Source organism: Oxyura jamaicensis, chromosome 1, assembly GCF_011077185.1.
Source record: "Oxyura jamaicensis isolate SHBP4307 breed ruddy duck chromosome 1, BPBGC_Ojam_1.0, whole genome shotgun sequence".
NCBI lineage: Eukaryota > Metazoa > Chordata > Aves > Anseriformes > Anatidae > Oxyura > Oxyura jamaicensis.
In genome coordinates this window covers 21,713,642-21,732,894 of record NC_048893.1, presented here as the reverse complement: position 1 = coordinate 21,732,894, position 19,253 = coordinate 21,713,642, and the positions used below count along the sequence as shown (strand labels likewise).

At 35.8% G+C, this 19,253-nt stretch overlaps 1 protein-coding gene across 8 annotated transcripts in view; it reads right to left on the bottom strand.

Annotated features, from left to right (window-relative positions):
* The window catches only part of GRM8 (glutamate metabotropic receptor 8), a 374,392-nt gene that overhangs the window by 144,422 nt on the left and 210,717 nt on the right, over nt 1–19,253 (bottom strand). For all 8 annotated transcript variants that reach the window (XM_035309196.1, XM_035309242.1, XM_035309177.1 and 5 more), the window contains one exon: nt 4,546–4,746. In XM_035309196.1, the coding sequence (XP_035165087.1) occupies nt 4,546–4,746 (201 nt within the window). The remainder of the gene's footprint in view (nt 1–4,545; nt 4,747–19,253) is intronic.

Here is a 19,253-nt window from a genome sequence, read left to right as displayed (position 1 = left end):
AGAAGAAAAGAAAGAAAGAAAGGGGAGGGAGAGAGGGATGAAGAGAGGGAGGGAGAGAGGGAGGGAAGGAGAGGGAGGGAAGGAGAGGGAGGGAAGGAAGGAGAGGGAAGGAAGGAAGGAGAGGGAAGGAAGGAAGGAGAGGGAGAGATAGAGTGAGTCGGGGAGAAGGAAATGTATCTGTTTGCATGTATAAGACTACAGGTCTTGTTCTGACCTTACTTTTAAGATTAAGTGAAAGGTTCATATTGTAATGGCTGTAAATACATTGGGTTATAGTGCATGATGTTTCCTAGATATTTATCTCTGGAATTGTTGCAGTGTGCTAATGTAAATACAAATGTATATGTACAGGTGGGCAAAAAAAAATGCTACTTTACACCACACACTAGCTACAAATCAACTCCATATAGAAAGAATGGGTGTTCATCTATTTGAAACTTCTTTACTGTGAGGGTGGCAGAGCACTGAAATAGGTTGCCTAAAGAGGCTGTAGAGTCTTATTCTCAAAAAATGCCTGGACATGATCCTGTGCAATGTGTGCTAGGTGACCCTGCTTGGCAGGGCTTTTGACTGGATGATGTCCAGAGGTCCCTTCCAACCTCAGCTGTTCTGTGATTTTGTGTCATTCTGTGAAATGCTGTACGTACAATATGAGCATTGACCTTTGTCTTTGGAACTCAAAACACAAATTCTCATCTTTACTTCTGAAGTAGGACAACTGTGGAGAGAGACAAAGATCAATCTTATGATTCTGTGTTTTATTTATGCCCAAGAAATACCATGATAATTGCTTTGTCATTCTTTCTTCTTTTCTTTTTCCTGTTTAGAAGAAACTACAGAGAAAAATCTTCTCAATAAAAATAAAATAAAATAAAATAAAATAAAATAAAATAAAATAAAATACAAATACAAATACAAATACAAATACAAATACACACTTTGAAACACCTCCACTATGAATGCACGTTCAAGTCCTGTTCTGTTAAATGATGACCATTTCTCAGAAAACACTCAGCATGTGCTATGGTAAAAACTCTTATAAAACACCTGATTATTTTGTAGGCAGACTAATGAAGTCGAACAATGAGAACATTGGAGAAGGGAGATCTACTGAGTCATTACACAATTACACCATATTGTACATCATCATTTATAAACTTGACAAGAAAAAAAAAAATGATTTAAATAATTTTAAACATTAAACATCAATTCCACATAAAAATTTAATTTGTTCTAGATTTAAAAAAAAAAAAAAAAAAAAAAGTGAGCAAAATATTTCAAATGTGGAATCTCTATAAAAAGAAAAATTCCATAAAGTGACAACATATTTACTTTTTGCCAGAGAAAAACAAAGACAAGTAGGAGCATGGAAATTCTGAGATCTCTCAGTATTCTTTAATCAAATAGCTGGAAAGAGCTGGTTATGGTCTACCAGCAGGGAACATCAAGAACCTAGTGAACTAAATGAGCTGTGTCTTGACTTGGAAATGCTCTAGCTTAGAAATAAGTATTTATATTTTCCTTTTTTCATTTTTTTAAACAAACAAACAAAAACTTTTAATTTCTATGTACAAAGCAATAAGCTGCTGAATTACTTTAGATGTTTCATAGAGGTTTCTTTCCATAAGAAGTGAAATTAATGATTGAACTGTCCTTTATATCTGAAAAGCAATTGTTTTTAAACACCATGCTTTGATAGCTGTTCTAAGAAAAACAAAAGCAATAGTAAAATAGAATATTGCACTCAGTAGTAATTCAAATCTCATGTACAAATAAATTTATTAATTCCTATTATAAATGTAGAACTTCTGTCCCCTTCCAAATCATGCTGAACTGTGAGATTTTCTGTATTTAACATACAACTGGCAGTAGAATATTCAAGCAGAAGCAAATGTCGTATCAATTACATCAGTACACTGTGTGCTGGTGGTTATGACCACCCTTCAGTCATGAAGGTGTCATGGAAAATTACACAGATGAATCCTTCAGGGGAACAAACCTTCTTCATATTTTGCAAATAAAAATAAACACAGGAAACAAAAATCAACATATTTCAAAGTGATTACTTGTTATCAAAAGCAACATTATTACTCCAATAAAGAGAACCATGCATATTTTCTTCCACCTTATGGAGACTGGAGACTGGGGACTCTACAGTAAGGCAGTATGATGTCCTTCACAACACAAGTCAACTTTGTGAGTTGTAACCCACTGAACTCAATGTAGCAACAAAACTCAAATGTAGCAGTTGTACCCACTCATAACTACATTTGTTAAGAGGGATTTTTATCATCCTGAGGCACAGTGGCTTAATTCTAAAACACAGAAAACATTTAAGCATAAGAAAAAAAAAAAAACTTTTTTACTGTGCAGATGCTCAAACATTGAAACTGATTGCTCAGAAAAAATTTTGCAGTATATTCCATCCTTGGATATATTCAGAACAGGACTGGATGTGGTCCTGAGCAGTCTGATCTAGCTGAACCTGATCTGAGCAGGGGGCTGGAGAAGGCAGTCTCCAGGGATCCCTGCCAACCTCAGCAATGCTGTGATCTTGTTATTATTAGAATAGAAACATGTTACTTTCAATGGCTGTAAAAGCCCAGATTTTCCTTTCATGTATCAGTTCACTTTTAAATAATACATTACTAGTGATTTGAACCAAGGACTCACCCCAAAATTGACACACAGCACTACTGTCAACTCTCACCGCACGAGGTCTAGCAACCTGTATATCTGTTCACGTGTGTAAACCAAGTCAGACACAGCAACATTGTTTTTCTGAGGAATGGAGGGTTGAGATTAATAGGAAAAGGCATGGGATTAAAGACTGTCTTCTGATGACGTCTCCCATTGCATGACCTCAGTGTGTGACCCCAGGGAAATGCTGCGACATATGACACACACAGAAAGTTAGCACACTAGTACATAATGTTGACTAACCTCATACAGTGAAGATTTTTTGTACCTTGTGAGACAGAAAGTTGACCTCAAAGAAATGTTCCCTTTATTTCTTTCTCTTTTCCTCTCTTTCAGTAAATCAGTTATTCAAAAACTGATATTTTTTCATTAGTGTCAAAGAATGGTTTATCCCATTCTTTCATCTCCCCATGTTGTTGCAATAGTTAGTGTCAGCCAGAGAAAACATGACAGGTATCAATGAAATACAAAAATCTTTAGGGAGAAAAAGGCTTCAAGCAAAGTGTGTACTTTTTTATGCTAAACTTTCATCCTAACCGAATGAATATAGATCACTTTCTTTATGCTTTAACAACACAGACTCAAAAGAATATAAGCTGAAAATGTAGCTACTTATCACTGCAAACCTTACAATATGCTCCCTACCTTTGTCATCATAGCAACATTGCCATTTGCCCGCTACATACTTTGTTCCAAGTTTTCTTTAATATCCCTAAAGAATCATTTTAAACTCCTTCTGTCTTTATATTCCTGGAGACAGGGATTCCCTTTTCACAAAAATTGCATAGAAAGAAAAAAAGATTTAGAAGAGGAAAAAAATGTGAACCGCAGCCAATATTCATATCAACCAAATGGTCTGGTACATTACCTAAAGCAAAAAATGCTTCCACTTGGAAGCTAAATTCAAAATGACCTTGTGCTTTTTTTCAAAAAGGCTGGCAGCTGAGGTCACTGGAGTGAATTGTGTATCTATAGTTAGAAGGCATTTCTAGTACGTGAATTACCACCAAGTAGGGAAAAAAAAGGAAAACATAGCAAAGCACATTGTTCCATTTCCTTGTAAAATAATGGCAAATATAGCCTAAAACAATTATGGGTTTCATGAAATAATATAAGTTTTCAGCAACTTTATTTCACCACCAAACACGTTCTACCCTTTTCAATTCTGCATTCATAAATTAAGCCTGTTCTTTAACTGTTGATAGCACAAGCAACAGTAACTGCATTTCCCCAGAAGGCAGATCCCAGCTGCACAGATTACGTAGTGTTGTTTAAAAATATATATTGCAGTTGTGCTAGAGCTGACTAAATCACTGAGCAAAAAAACAATGAAATGGAAAAGAAGCTGGAACTGATAGTAAGTATTTTAATTGAGATTTAAATATGCAAGCTGAAAGAAATTCCACTCTCTTCACTTCTGTAAGGAAATTGTTAATGGTAGGTTCAGAAGAAGCCAATTTTCAAAAGGGTATTTTTTCAATTCATTGTCTGCATACACAAGAGCAACCTCTGTCTAAGGATTTTAATCTGTCAATAGGACTGCATGAGTCCTCAACTTGTTTCAATAATAGCAGCTTTTCACTGAAATATTTTGATCAACAGATTCTTATTTTTAACGTCTGCCTCTTGTGGGAGCAACTTAATGTTAAGATGAAAAATACACCTGGGGTTTCAAAGCAGGTGGAAAAACTCACAATTCTGACTAAATGAGAACTGTTTCTAATCCTGTGTTTTCCACTGTGCCTTGAAGTATCCTATATATAGAAGAAAACACATCTTGTCACTTCTGAAACATTTAAAGAAGGAAAAAAAAAAAAAAAAAAAAAAAGAGCACATGTAACTTACCATTAAAGTTTACTGCCCGGATATAAGTAAGTAGTTCTTTACCATCAATTGTGCTCATCTTTGGGCATAGACCAATATATCCTGGACAGAGATCTTTGTGCATGTTGTGTAGTGCATAGGCCATGGAATATACTGCATCAATTACAAACTGAACTTTTCCTTCTTGCTCATAGGCTGAATCTCTTGCAATTCTTTCTAAGCCTAAGAAAGAAAGAGAAAAAGGTTGTTTACTTCAAACTATATGCATGTGTTTGTGCACATGTGAGCAAAAATTCACAGAAGAACATAAATGATTACAGTTAGATAGATAGGTAAAGTTAGGACTCAGCTATCCATCACCTAAATAAACAAGACAAGGGAAAATATGGCCATCTGGTTTTGCCTCTAATCCATTGTGCCAGGTATATAAACATTATGTTGAGTCCCAGGCTGGAAAACAGGACAGGACATTTCATTACAAGAATAGGAAAGAATATATATATATATATATACACACACACTTCTACAATCCAGTAGAAATACTCTTTGCAGCTTATTGACTTCCTTTCAACAACTGTTTACTGTTATTTATAGGACACTTCTACAGCAGCTTGACATTCTATTTTAGATAAATTTAAGGCTACCTTGATTTTTATCTATGTCTATTGCTTGATAAACATTATTTAAACATGTCAGGACAAAAAAGCTGAATGTTTGCCAAGTGATGTGGCCATCTGTCTCTATATTGAAAAGTGCTTATTCTGAGACTGTTTCGCTGTATTTATTAGTGAATTATGCTTTGCATTGAGAGCCATGTACTGCCTGCTCTTTCCTACAGGGACATTTTTCCTACAGAGGGAATACAGAGCAAATCAATACATTATGAGATTTTGATTCTACAGGGATTTCCCACATTAATCATCTACATCCAAATCCCGAGATATCTTTTATGTTCAGGGGTGATATTACTAAGTGGAAAAGTTAAAGTTCAGAAAAATTATGTTTTAGGTTGACAACCAACATGCAATCCCATGTCCTCTGTGGGAATACAGCCAGTGATTTCTAAAGCACAGTTTTCTTTTACAAGGGGAAAGAGGGCTTTACAGATCTTGACATGAAATCTGTCCTGCTGAAGTCTACAGCCAAGTTCCCATTGACACAGGGAGCACAAAACTAAAACCAAGGTTATCTACTAGATAACAGACTCATTCAATGTAAAAATAAACCATTCACATTATTTGAAACTAAGAATATAAAAATGAACCAAAATTTTATGCACTATTTCTTTAATATTCTTTACATTATTTTTTGTTTTTATTTCAAAACAGTGTTTTATCAATTCACGATATTAATGTTGATGTATCCAAATTTTGCAAATTTGCCTTCCATATGACTGCAAATTTACTATATGCAAGATCTTTATTTAGAAAAAAATATGCAAGTTCATATGACATGGAAAAAATAAAAATAAAAAAATCGGAGACTCTATTCAGAGCCTTCTGTTTGCTTGTTGTACTTCAATGCCACTGTATCACATTACAATGGTAACATATGAATAACTCTGTAATCTGACAATCAGCAGTGTTTTATGTTTTAAAATATCCCTGAGAACTGGGAGCAATAAATAGCACTAAAAAATTATGACATGCTTTTATTTCTCCTTAGGGAGAGAAATAAAAATGTATTTAAGGATTAAAGGGAGAAAGAAAAAAAAAAAATAAAAAAAAAAATGCCTGCTTCTTGAAAAGGTACTGACTGTTACTGACCATGAGAGTAAAACAGATAACTTTGTTACTGTGACCAGTAACTCAACTAACACTTTTCAAAGTGTTCTATATAATGATTAGCAAATGATTAGTAAATTGTGTGACACTACTGCAACCAACCAAACAGAAAACTTCCTTGTACATGCTGAAAATTACACAGTTCCTTGAAATGCATTACATAGACATTAAAAAGGATATTAAGGATGTAAGAGACGTGGCTTAATTAGATTGCAAATTTATTAACTTATTTCATTTGTGAACTAGCTTCCAACAGTAATTGATGTGTACTGCTTAGGAGCCCTCCCTTAATTGTTCCTGTCTGGTCAAGACAGGAATCAGGACAGTATGCCTGCCAGTCAAGGAGTGAAGGGCAGGGATTACAGAACTGCTGCAGGCACACAGCAGCCAATAACCTGCATGTTTTCCTGAGAGCTTCCACGTCCTCTAGATATGATGGTCAGGACAGGAGATGTTTGAAGGAGACATACCTCTTTCTATTTCCAAGCCAAATGTAATTCTCCTCACACACAGATAAACGGATGTATATGTTGAAGGGTGGAGGGTTGGTGAAAGACAGAATGAAATCCTTTTCTATAATAAATGCTAAGTCATAATGCCCTAAAAGCAGCAAATATTTGTGCAAATACATTGTACTACGTAGTACAGATTTACAAAATAAAATAAAATAAAAAAATACGGTCCCCTCTATTACACTGTATTTTAAGCACACATTGGATTTCTATAAATTTCTTCCACATTATACTATTTCACCTTTACTTTTCACAAATATGTGATCAGAAACTAATTTATCATATAAATTCCAGATTAAAAAAGACTATAAATGAATTTATTACCACTGAGTGTCTTTCCTTAATTATGAAAGGGTGAACAACATCACAAAATTAATACTTTTAAAACTAAAAAACCCAGAAGACAACAGAAAAGAAGTCTTTGCTTTCAATAAGGGAAATAAATAAATAAATAAATAGAAACGGAATTACACATTCTTTCTTTTTGAAGTTTCTCTCCATTTTCTCTTTCCAGAATTCTCAAATATTTAAAACATTAATTTATAAAGATGACAAGAATTCATCAACTTAAATCTGATTAAATCTGATTATATTACACTGTCCTAAATAAACATTAATGTGTAATTGTAAAATGCTGCATATTGTCTAAATCAGAAATACATTCATCTACTAAAAAGATAATATTACATGTTTGGAAGACATGATTATCATTTGCCTTCAGATTGTATATGAAGTAATAATAGCTTCATTTATGGTTTGACACTGAGCTCAGCAAGGCATGCTTTTACACACATGGCTGTCTTGAAATAATAGAACAATATGTATCTCATAACAGAAATGCTTTAATGCTTTCTTAATGATCACTTCAATTTTTCATCCTACTGTTTTTATTCCAGAAAAGATTGCTTAGGCTATGTTGTTACCAAAAAGACTGCAAAGATGTTTAAAACTCTTGAACCCAGGCACTTCATACCTCCTTGGTCTGACCATGTGCCAAGACCTGAGACAAGAACTGGGCTCATGCCATCCTTTCTTTCTCTGATTTCCACACAATGGAAATCCAGAGAAATATGCCACGGTATTTTCCAGCAGGTCTTCCAATCCAGATGTTGAATAGTGCAAGCTTGTGGGGAATCACAGCAAGATGTTGAGACTTTGGCTACAGAAGAGCTAGGAAGAGACATATCACAAGCCCAGGAAGTGTCAGCTGTTCCTGACTACCTTTAGTTGTATAAGGTTGCCATAACTACTCTTGCACTTCCTGAACAAGAGTGGCAAACTGGACTATAGCAGGAAGTATTGTTGCCACACCTTCTAACCATTTCCCCCTTTGTTCCCCCTTTGAATCCCTGTATCTCTGCAGGGATAAATGTGTTTTCTGTTCAGGATGGTAGAGCTCAGCTATAGCAGGAGGAGATAAGGAACATAAGGTGAGACATGGATCAGGTAGATAAGGGGCTGTGGCCAGGGCTTATCTTTTGTGAGGGAAGGAGAAGCAGGTGACATTGCCAATTCCCCAGGTAGGATCTGGGAATCAAGAGACTTTGGGTAACATACCCAAGAGAAATGAGGCCTTCACAACAATAAATTAAAATGTATCTTAATTAAAAATTTTACAATACAGTAAGTAAATTAAGATTAATGTAATATAGCTAAGGTTCATACATGGGTGATTATACCACCTGTGGGATATAAGCAAAGCAACCAAAACTTAAGTCATTGATCTCACCAACAGGTGAATGCTGTGGGATAAATGTTACACAATTCACCTATAATTTAGAGACATTCTTCTTAATGAATCTTAGGGTGTATGTAGATTAAATTTCTGTGCACATGTCCACAGCAACAAGCGTACAGAGCAAAGTGCTTATTTATTATTTTCTTATCTATATAGATAGATAAAAATCTAGATAAGGCAAATGGATATACTTATTTCATAATTTGTGACACAGGGAAATTTAATTAATTACTTTATTTATCAATTACATAGTTTCTGGAAATACCCACTTCATCTTACATTTTTGACCAATCCCAATCATGCTGTCTTGCCAATATTTGTTTCCAATTTGCATTATTGAAGCAATTTGTGTAAAAATGCAACATTATGACATTATCTCTCATATTTATTTCTATATTTTCAAGAATCCATCCTATATATGTAGTTAAAATCTTAATTTATGTTACTTGAAGACCAAATATTAATATCAAAGACCTTGTATACAACAGCTAGTTAGAGCTCCAGACTTGAACAATAGGATGCAGACTTGTAGTGGTTTTACTAAGGTGGGCAGCTGAGCTCCACCACAACCGCCCTCTCACTCCCCCTCCTCAAAGGGGAACAGGGAGAAAATACGATGAAAGGGGCTCAAGGGTTGAGATAAGGATGAGGAGATTGCGCAGTAATTATTGTGACAGGCAAAACAGACTCAGCATAGGGAGATAATAAGATTTATTGCCTATTACTAACGAGCTAGAGAAGCGAGAAACAAAGGAAAGAAACTAAAAGCACCTTCCCCCCCCCCCATCCACCCTCTTCCACCTCCTCCCCCCGAGAGGCACAGGGGAACGGGGGAGTTGGGGCTATGGTCGGTCTATAGCGCTTCTTCGCCGCCGCTCTTTCTCAGTCACTCTCCTCCCCTGTGCTGTGGGGTCCCTCCCATGGGATTCAGTCCTTGCCGAACTGATCCAGCATGGGCTGCCCACAGGCAGCAGCTCTTCAAGAACTGTTCCAGATATGGGTCCGTACCACGGGGTCCATCTCTCGGGAGCAAACTGCTCCAACCTGGGTCCCCCACGGGCAGCAGCTCCTGCCAGGTCACCTGCTCCTGCTTGGTCTCCTCTACACGACCTACAGGTCTGTCCCAGAATCTGCTCTGGCACGGGTCTTCCATGGGCCGCAGCCTCCATTGGTGCAGGTCCACCTGATCCACCGTGGTCTTCTCCACGGGCTGCAGCATGGAACCCTGTTCCACTGTGGTACTCCATGGGCTGCAGGGGGACATCCTGCTTCACCACGGTCCTCACCACAGGCCGCAGGGGACTTCTGTCTGGGGCACCTCTCCCCCTCCTTCTTCACTGACTTTGGTGCCTGCAAGGCTGTTCCTCACTCCTCTCACTCTCCAAGCTGCTGTGTGGGGCAGCGTTTTTTTTTTCCCTGTCTTAAATATGCTCTCACAGAGGCACAAACACCATCACTTATTGGCTCAGCTCTGGTCAGCAGTGAGGCCCTTACCAAACATGGGGCAGCTTCTAGATCCTTCTCACAGAAGCCACCCCCATGGCCCCCTGCTACCAAAACCTTGCCACGTAAACCCACTACAAGAGTTTAAGAAAGGTTTTGTGTACTGGACAGTTTGGAATGGGGGCCAACTTAGAAGAACAGATGTCAGTGCTATGGAGATGCAGTGTGCATGGGACTAGGATACTAATCTTTGGAAATAATAATTAAAAAAAAAAAAAAAATGACAAGGTAATCATCAGGTTCCAAGCTTAGAAAAGTAGTGCAGAAAATAGGAACACATAACTAGAGCTCCACTTGGGAAATAGGATGTTTCAAGGTGTTGACTTGATTTCCTAATCTTTAGTCAACAGATGGAAACATTCCTCTTTGAAATCTACTGGTAACACATTTTTCAATTTGAGCCACCTTGATTTCTATCATTTTAAGTTTCTTATTCAAAATCAACACTCAGTGTTTACAGAACTGTATGCAGAAACTATTATTTTATTAATCAATCTTAAAACATTTATTTTCATTTCTCACTGGTTATTGGGATCTACACTAAACAAAGATATAAATATAATCTATGCTAAGTCCATGTAAATATCCAGCCAGCTGTTTGAAAACTCTCACATGTAAGTTTTAGAAAATTCCTATTAAAAATTCTCATCTTCAGTTCTTGCAATGTGTCATAGTCTTTCACTCAGTTAAAATGAAAATTACTTTGTCATCATCCGGTAGGGTTTTATCATTTATTTCACTAACCTAATAATATTAATATAATACTTGTGATTTTTTTTGTGCCATTTTTGATACATCTAACAATGGATAAATATTCAACATCTGCTTGAAAACCTCATGTGACAAACACTGCTGACTATAGATTCCATTTATACTATTTTAATCTCTTTAATGCTATATTTGTTATTGATTGATTTATGTATCCTACTCTTAGGGTTGGTAATTTCTGGAAAAGTCTGAGTTTATCTAGGAAAAAAAAAAAAAAAAAAGTTTTTTAAAACAAAACAAAACAAGGCTTTTATGGATTCGTCACCAACAAGGAAAAATCCCTTTCCAAGAGTTTGTATTCCTCCTGCCTTTCCACATTCCCATCTACTCTTTTTTCATCCTGTCCCCTCTCATGTGTGCTGAGTGGCAAATCCACCTTTTTTAGGGACTGTGATGCAATTAAGGGGAGAAAGATCTGTGGGGATAATAGTGTGAGGACAAGTAATGCTGGAGGATGGAGTGATAATAAAAATGATTTGTGAAAATGATATAGGCAAAATGGTTACCTGTGAAAAATATATTCTGCCAGCTACCATTTATCTGCATTTGTTATATATGCTCAAGTGTAATTACTGCATAAAGGCGATTGGTACATCTGTGCAACTTTGTTTGTTTTTTTGTTTGGTTGGTTTTTTTTGTTGTTGTTTGTTTGTTTTGTTTTTAAATGTATGTGTTAAGTCTGGGTCTTACATATCTAGTAACATTTCATCCGTTTGCAGTTATAGTTCACATTCTTCACTCACAGCTAAATTATTTATCCCATTTACTTGGCTCACAAAACAGTTTAATTAAGCTGCACTTGGAAGCAAGCAAAATCAAAGATAAATATTATTGTGTTGGGATTGATCTTTCTCTGCATGTCAATCACAGCTAAATTGCTAGCACTTTTAAGTAGGCTCCCACCACTCTTTAGCTCAGGCATGAAAGTTCTCTATTTGTCAGAATTTGTTAGAACTTCCCATCTTTGCAGCTACTTTTTCCTCAGAAAGTTTTCATCTATAAATGTTAGCCATTTTAGCAGTCTCAGCATGAAGCACTAGGAGCATATGGTGCTCCCATTGCAGTCTTCCCTGATTATTTAGTTGCTTTCCTTACATGTTGTAGAGTTTACTTTCTAAGAACAAATAATGCAATAGAGATCATTATCTTCAGTTACTGAAATTTAACGGGGTGATGTACTTTTACAGTGAAAGAGTTGAGCTTTCTAGTAGCCACATGGTAACAGTGATGCTTGTTCTGTAAATGAGTTAATCCACAGAGAGCCCCATAAAATTTTTCTGTAATAGTACAATGTCAGTTTAGAAAGCAATTCAGAGAGGAAGCTAAGGATTATATCAATTTTCTTTTTTAGCCATTCCAAAAAGAAAATTGAGGATGTATAGGAAATGATAGTGAAATGAAGCAGTTTGACTATCTATTCTTCAACAACTAACAGAAGAGGTTGTGTCAAATGGTACCTGATACAATTTTGGAATTGTATGCCAACTCACCAGAATATATATCCATATATATAGCAAGACCAATTAGTAAAGGTCTGAGAAAGCAAATTAAAACAAAACAGTTTTTCAACCCAAGAATGTGGAGATTTTAAAATAGATCCTACCCAGAACTGGGCTGAAACTTCATAATTTCTAAATACAATGCAAACAGAATAACCAAAAGAATATTTCAGGTGAGTGAATATGTTTCAGTAATTTTCACTTTAACTTCACTTTAAATGAAAAATTAGATTTTTTGTTTGTCTGGTTCTTTAAATGGAGTACTTCAAAGAAATAATAAAAAATAATAATTCCCTGCACACAAACATTTTCCATAGGAAATACTATTTTTCCTGACCTTCACAGTAAATCAGATTTTTTTTTCAGCAATACACTTCTAAAATGCACAATAGTATAAATCAAAGTTGAATTAAACCATAATTCTGGTCACTTTTTTTTTTTTTTTTTCTCTTTTTGTTCCCACAGCTACGTGTGACATTTATAAGAGTGTTTTCACTTAGGAAAAAAAATAAATAAATAAAATGAAGTTGCATTGCTCATTTTGGTGCTTTGAGTCACTAACAACACTTTAAATATTTTTATCAGAGTGAAAAAAATAAAAAAAAATCCCTCTTCTAGTTATTGCTTTATCGTTGCTTAATTAAATCTCCTTGAAACACTGTTTAAAAAGTTAGTTAACACAGGCATTCAGAACTCTCGTACATTTAAAACTTCAGTCTACTACATCTACCAGCATCAGTATTGTGTAAAATAGTGTCTTGCTGATCCAAGATTTGCTCTGCTGTTAGGCTAAGCAGTACTGACTACATTCAAATAATGATAAAACAGTGTTGGAAATGGTTTCCACCTATCTAAGAACCATGAAACATATGTAAAAGAAAAGATGCATCAAAAATATGGTGGGATAAGTAATCTTTCCTTCAGGTGCACCAATCAATATCAGTGCAACTCGTCACATAGGAATATATTATTTAGTGAGGACAAAACTCAGAATTATGTATAACATTTCCAAAAGTTTTATGACCATGTTATCAACTGACTGCAGCTTTGAAACTTGAAGGCAGAGCATTATCAGTGTTACTGCCAGAAGATTCTTGTCCTCCAAAAATGGTGCTCTGGCAGATCTCCTTTCACTGGTTCACTTTCTGGTGGCAATACATCTGACAACCTGAGAGCACACACCTGTTCCAGAAATACCAACAGACAAAAAAAAAAAAAAAAAAAAAAAAAAAAAAAGGGCACTGCAGGAATTTAAATAAAAGGGAAAGAGAGAGAAGGATCCACAGCAATTAATAAATCTGATATCTGATATTACAGTATGTTTTGTTAGATTTTCTCCGTTTTATATCAGAGAGAAAATTACTGTCAGATTTTGCAAAACTATTTATCATTTCTTCAACGCATATAAGGAAGACATTTTTCATGATGAGGATGGTGAGACACTGTAACAGGTTTCCCAGAGATGCTGTGGATGTTCCATTATAGGAAGCATTAAAAATCAGGTTGGATGGGGCTTTGAGCAACCTGATCTAGTAAGAGATATCCCTGTCAGTAAGCAAGGGTGTTGGACTATATGTTATTTAAGTGTCCCTTCCAATCCAAACCATTCTTTGATTCTATGATTTTTCAAGTTTCCTAAATATTTATACAATTATTAAATGTCACTCAAGTCCCATCTTGCTTCATCTGTTTTTATTTTAGGATGGACACTAAAGTATCTCATGTCTCAGATTTCCTTGAGTCTTATACCCTTGTAAGTTTTTTTTTTTTTATATTGTAGCATTTACAAGTGTTAGTGATCCACTGCTTCTTACATTCATTTTTGTATTTCCAGGTTTGGTAGGTATTAAAGTAATAGAGTTGATTTGATTCTATGTTACTATGGCATTGGACTTGTTTAACCCTTCAGTTGTATATATTGTACATTGCATATGAAAATAAAAAATTGATGCATTAACTTCAATTAAAATAATGCCAAACATAAGATTGCTGCTCTTTGTTTTACATATATCGATATATCAGTACATATTTACAAATAATAATAATAATAATAATAATAACAATTAGCTGCAAATGTGAAGCCATGAGCTAACTGTCATTCCCTAATTTCCACAGAAACAGGGATTTTCAGCCTCAGAAGTTGTCAGTTTGGTTTGTAAATGTGGAATGTTATTTGTCTGATTTTTGTACAGGAAAAAAAATGTTTTAAATTATATCATAAAATTAGGTGTTTATCATAATTAAAACGTCACAAATTTCATCTGACCTTTCTAAATGAAATAATATGAAGATAAAGGAGAAAACTTGCTTACTATTTGCTAACAGAGATCTAAGAACTGCTTGATCAAAGATATATTTTTAAAGTTATTCAAATTTTAAGTTTCAAAGTCAGCTCAACTTTTGTGACTTTACTTTGAATTTCTCTACCTATAAATATAAATGTTTTCACTAATAATAGCAAATAAAAGAACATAATAAAATGGAAGCATTTGTCAGTCCCCATACAACTTGATCTTCTCTAAAGTCTACAAAAAAATTGCCACTGTTGTATAACCTGTTCATTTGATAACTCAGATCTAAAGATATGCTCAGGAATTTCAGCAACTCCTTGGTAGCCTAGCACACTCTTTTAGGTATGTACAATCTATTAAGCATGAATACAAAATTTTTGAGAAATCCCCAATTTCTTTATCTCTCAGAATAGGGTCAGAACACCAGTGAGTGTTAGCATGAGCAGACAACCAAATATTTATCTGAATTTCTCTAATAAAAAGGGGGCAAAAAAATCATGGAAAAATCATGGTGAGGTGAGAATGTAGAAACGACCTGCATTTTCTAACACAGATTACACATGTCAATTTCTAACTACAGTAAGAAATTGCTGTGAAATAGTCCAGGAACATAGGTGGAAATAACTGATATTACTCTAAAACCCCATAGCATGTACACACTTCTGTATGCAGACCAATGTATAACTACAAAGCCTAAGCAATACCTATCAGCTTCAGAAAGGCTTCAGTACAAGCAACTGTTGTCTGTTAGCATTTAATCTCAGAGGACCTAAGGTGCAAAGCAACAGTATGTATAAAAATCCTTTGCCTATTGACTGCAAGAGCTGTTAAGTTTAAACTTCAGACTATAAACTCTTGGGACTTTTGTCCTCAGGAGTATGTATTATTTTTAGTTACACACTTGATTTGTGACCTTGCTTAGAAGAGGCCTTTCTTGTAACTGGAAAGTATTTGCTGGAAGTATAAACAGACATAGAGTTATCCAACCACATTTGTTTCTTAAGTATCTATGGTCACTATTTGATTTGAGTCTTTTCAGAGACAGAAGGGTTAAGTTACAACAAGACTTCACCAAAAAAAGTTGCAACATCTGAACTAGTTATATTAATGACTACGGACTGGATGTTTAGTTTCTCACTTTTGTGAGAAATTCCACTAAAGTAGACTAATTCAGACTGCAAACAGTTCATAGTCAGCTATTTAACAAAGACAGTATCAGCTTGAGACGTTATTATGCCCTTTTCATTACCTATTGGTTATTAATCTGTGAGTAGGAATGTAGGCCTTTTCAGCTGAGCTGATGGAAAGAGCTTCATGTGGGGGCCTCTCCTCTGATTTTCAGAAATTTGGGCTGAATGATCTGTCCCTACATCAAATAAGGACCATGTGTGATGGCTGCTCTGGTTTGGTTTGAACTCTGCAAGCTAAGGGACATCTCATCAGGGCCATTTCTGCAATCAATATTTGATTTGATTAGTCTTTCACTAATCTTGATTTTAAACAACAGTTCAATGAACATCATATCCCTTTTGTCAAGAGCTGTGTAAACTCATTATGGTGTCCAGCATTTCCATTAAGAATGGTTTCTCCTCCATTGTTTAGCTTCTCTGTCCACATACACCCTCCTCCCTCCCAGGTGTTTCTCACTTAACTGAAGATCTGAGATTCTCTCGGCTGCCAGCTCACACATCCCACTCCTGTTCATACTTGGTGTTCTGGGCTTGTATTATTTTTCTTTGCTTACTCTGTCAACAACACAATACTCTTTATAGTTTTCTTCAAGGTCTGTGAGACAACTATGTAGTCCTCAGAGGAAGCCTAATGCTAGTATCTCCCACAGTGTCTTGTGTGCTGTCTACTGTTCAGTCTGCTGCTATGAGGATAGAGACTTAGAGCCAGCAGAACAAAAATTCAGTTATGCTTATATTTTCTCACAGTTTCTGCAAGGACTGAGTTTTGATATGAAAGAATACAGAGCATTCGGTTTAGCTCACAGGACTGTATGTTACTACCTAGGAGACTATTATGAGAAAGGATTTCAAGACAAATGCAATGAAAACCAATGTAAAATGAAAATAAACATAATAAACCATAAAATAATTTCACTTTGAGTTATTACTGGGTTTATATTCACAGCAGAAAACCTCCACGAGGAATTTTTTGTAGCTGGACAAAATAGAACTAGTCATGATGGAGTTCCCATATAGAATTAGAGGGTGTTTCTTTCAGGAAGAAACAGCAGGAGGATTTTTTCAACTGCAACCAAAAAGGAAGGAAAGAAAGAATGCTTTTCATGACAAAAGAACAGCTACCAATTTAAGCATGTGAAAAGATCCAATAGTAACTTTTTACATTATTAAAAGCTGAAGAAAATGTTGTATTAACTTTTCCATTTGCCCTATCCAATGTCTCTTCCTGCTGTGTCCCATTTTAATGATACCATCATATTGCAGGAAGTAGGGCATGATGAGTAAAAGAAATAATTGATTTTAGTGGTGTAACCAGTAGAAAAAAAAAAAAAAATACTAGAATGTAAAATTATATTAAATACCTTTTTTTTTACAATTTTGCTTTTCTTTAAAAAAAAAAAAAAAAAAAAAAAGGCTTTTTTTATTGGTCAGAATGGGAAAGGTGGGTTCAGGATCTCTGAACTGCTGTAGACTGTGATATTATAATGCATTACTGTTGAAGTAAACCTATGTTCTTTACTAGAGATGATGAAATACCACTTTTTTTCTAAATGAGCACACTTGAAGACAACAGATGAAAAATAAGATTTTCAACAGGTGAAAATCTGCAAATGAAAATCTGTAATTTCCTCATTGTTCTAATTAAAGGTATTTTTCAGGTCTTTATAAAAATAAAAGCACCATAAATTAGAACTAAGCAGCCAGTTAATAGGCTACTTGATTTCATGATCAGGACATGGACAATTTGCTTCTGTAAGGGGATTTCAGTCTAAAACAGGAAGACACTTTACCCACAAATACTACATTCTCACAACCTAGAAGATTACTAGTTATTTAATCGCAAACTAATTAGTACTGATTGGCTTCATTTCTAAATTAGGGATATTAGGGGGTTTGCTCCTTTAACAGGTTTTCTGCACACACTCCATTGGCAGCACTCTTATAGCTTCACATTTTATTTCTTCACCAGGGCAAAACTGTGACAAAACTTGAAGTCCTCTGGTAGACAGTGCTGTCCCTTTCAGATACAGTGAATCAATTTGTTCTACTTCCTGTGTTTGAATCAGGGCAATTGTCTACAAACAGTGATGTGGAGGGGAGGAAAAGCTTATCTGGAGATAGTATTTCAGAGGTGGTGTGTAGATATGCTGTCAGATCTTCTTCAGCAACTTTGAGCATTATCATGCCTGAGACATACTAAATGAGACAGTGCTGAACAAGATGCTCATGACTAAGCAAAAGACAACATCCAGAAAAATATAAAGACCTCCCCATACAGTTCATTTTAGGCCTCTAATATTAAAAAGTAACTAAAAACATTATTGATTGCATAAACACCTTTACATCCCTAAACTTTACCAAAGTGCCTAAAGTTCTATTATTTCACACAGCTAAAAACCGGGCCATCTTGAGGGTCTGAGGGTCTTTCCCTTCTGCCAAGGTCCATCTAGAATACATGGTACAAACAAGTTGAATTCCTCACAGAGGGTAAATACAACAAATACATCTGAGTACACCAAAGTCACACTGAATTTAGTACAAAATATAGCCATCAGACGCATCTTTTCCTTAAAAGACTTGGCGATTAAATATTTTCTCGGGAATCATAGAATCATAGAATATCTGATTTGGAAGGAACCCACAAGGATCATTGAGTCCAACTCCTAGTCACACAAAAAATAAAAATAAAAAATTCAGACCATGTGTCTGAGAACATTGTCCAAATGCTTCTTGAGCTCTAGCAGGCTCAGTGCTGTTCCCACTTCCCTAGGCAGCCTGTCCCAGTGCCTGACCACCCTCTGGGTGCAGAACCTTTCCCTAACACCCAGCCTGACCTTCCCCTGTCCCAGCTCCATGCTGTTCCCTCAGGTCCTGTCGCTGTCCCCAGAGAGCAGAGCTCAGCGCCTGCCCCTCCGCTCCCAACGTGAGGCTGCCATGAGACCTCCCCTCAGCCTGCTCTGCTCTGGGCTGAACAAACCAAATGACTTCAGCTAATTCTCATGTCTTGCCCTCTGGACCTTTTACCATCTTTGTGGCCCTATCAAATCCCTCCTGTAGGTGCTTGTATGCTAGTAAAAACAACATAATAAATATGCAAAGTACTGTTGAAGCATAAGCTTTCTCTTGATGGGATATAATCAGATTGTCACATTTTACTACTTATATCAGCAAAAACCCTAGCATGAATTGGCATGAGTACAGTGAGGCTTCAGACTTGCAATTCACTGCACATTGTGTTATAACTATATTCTGAACCCAAAGTATTTTTTTTTTCATCAGTTATTTCTACTGACAATATGCACCCCAAAAAAAGTAAATCTTTAGTATTTTTTACCCATCACTGTAACCCTGAGAAAGTGTGAACCTGCTTGGTTGTTCTCAGGCACTCTGAAATAAAATAAAAAAGGACATGGCTTTTTAGATATTCTGATTTTTGTGCTTAAA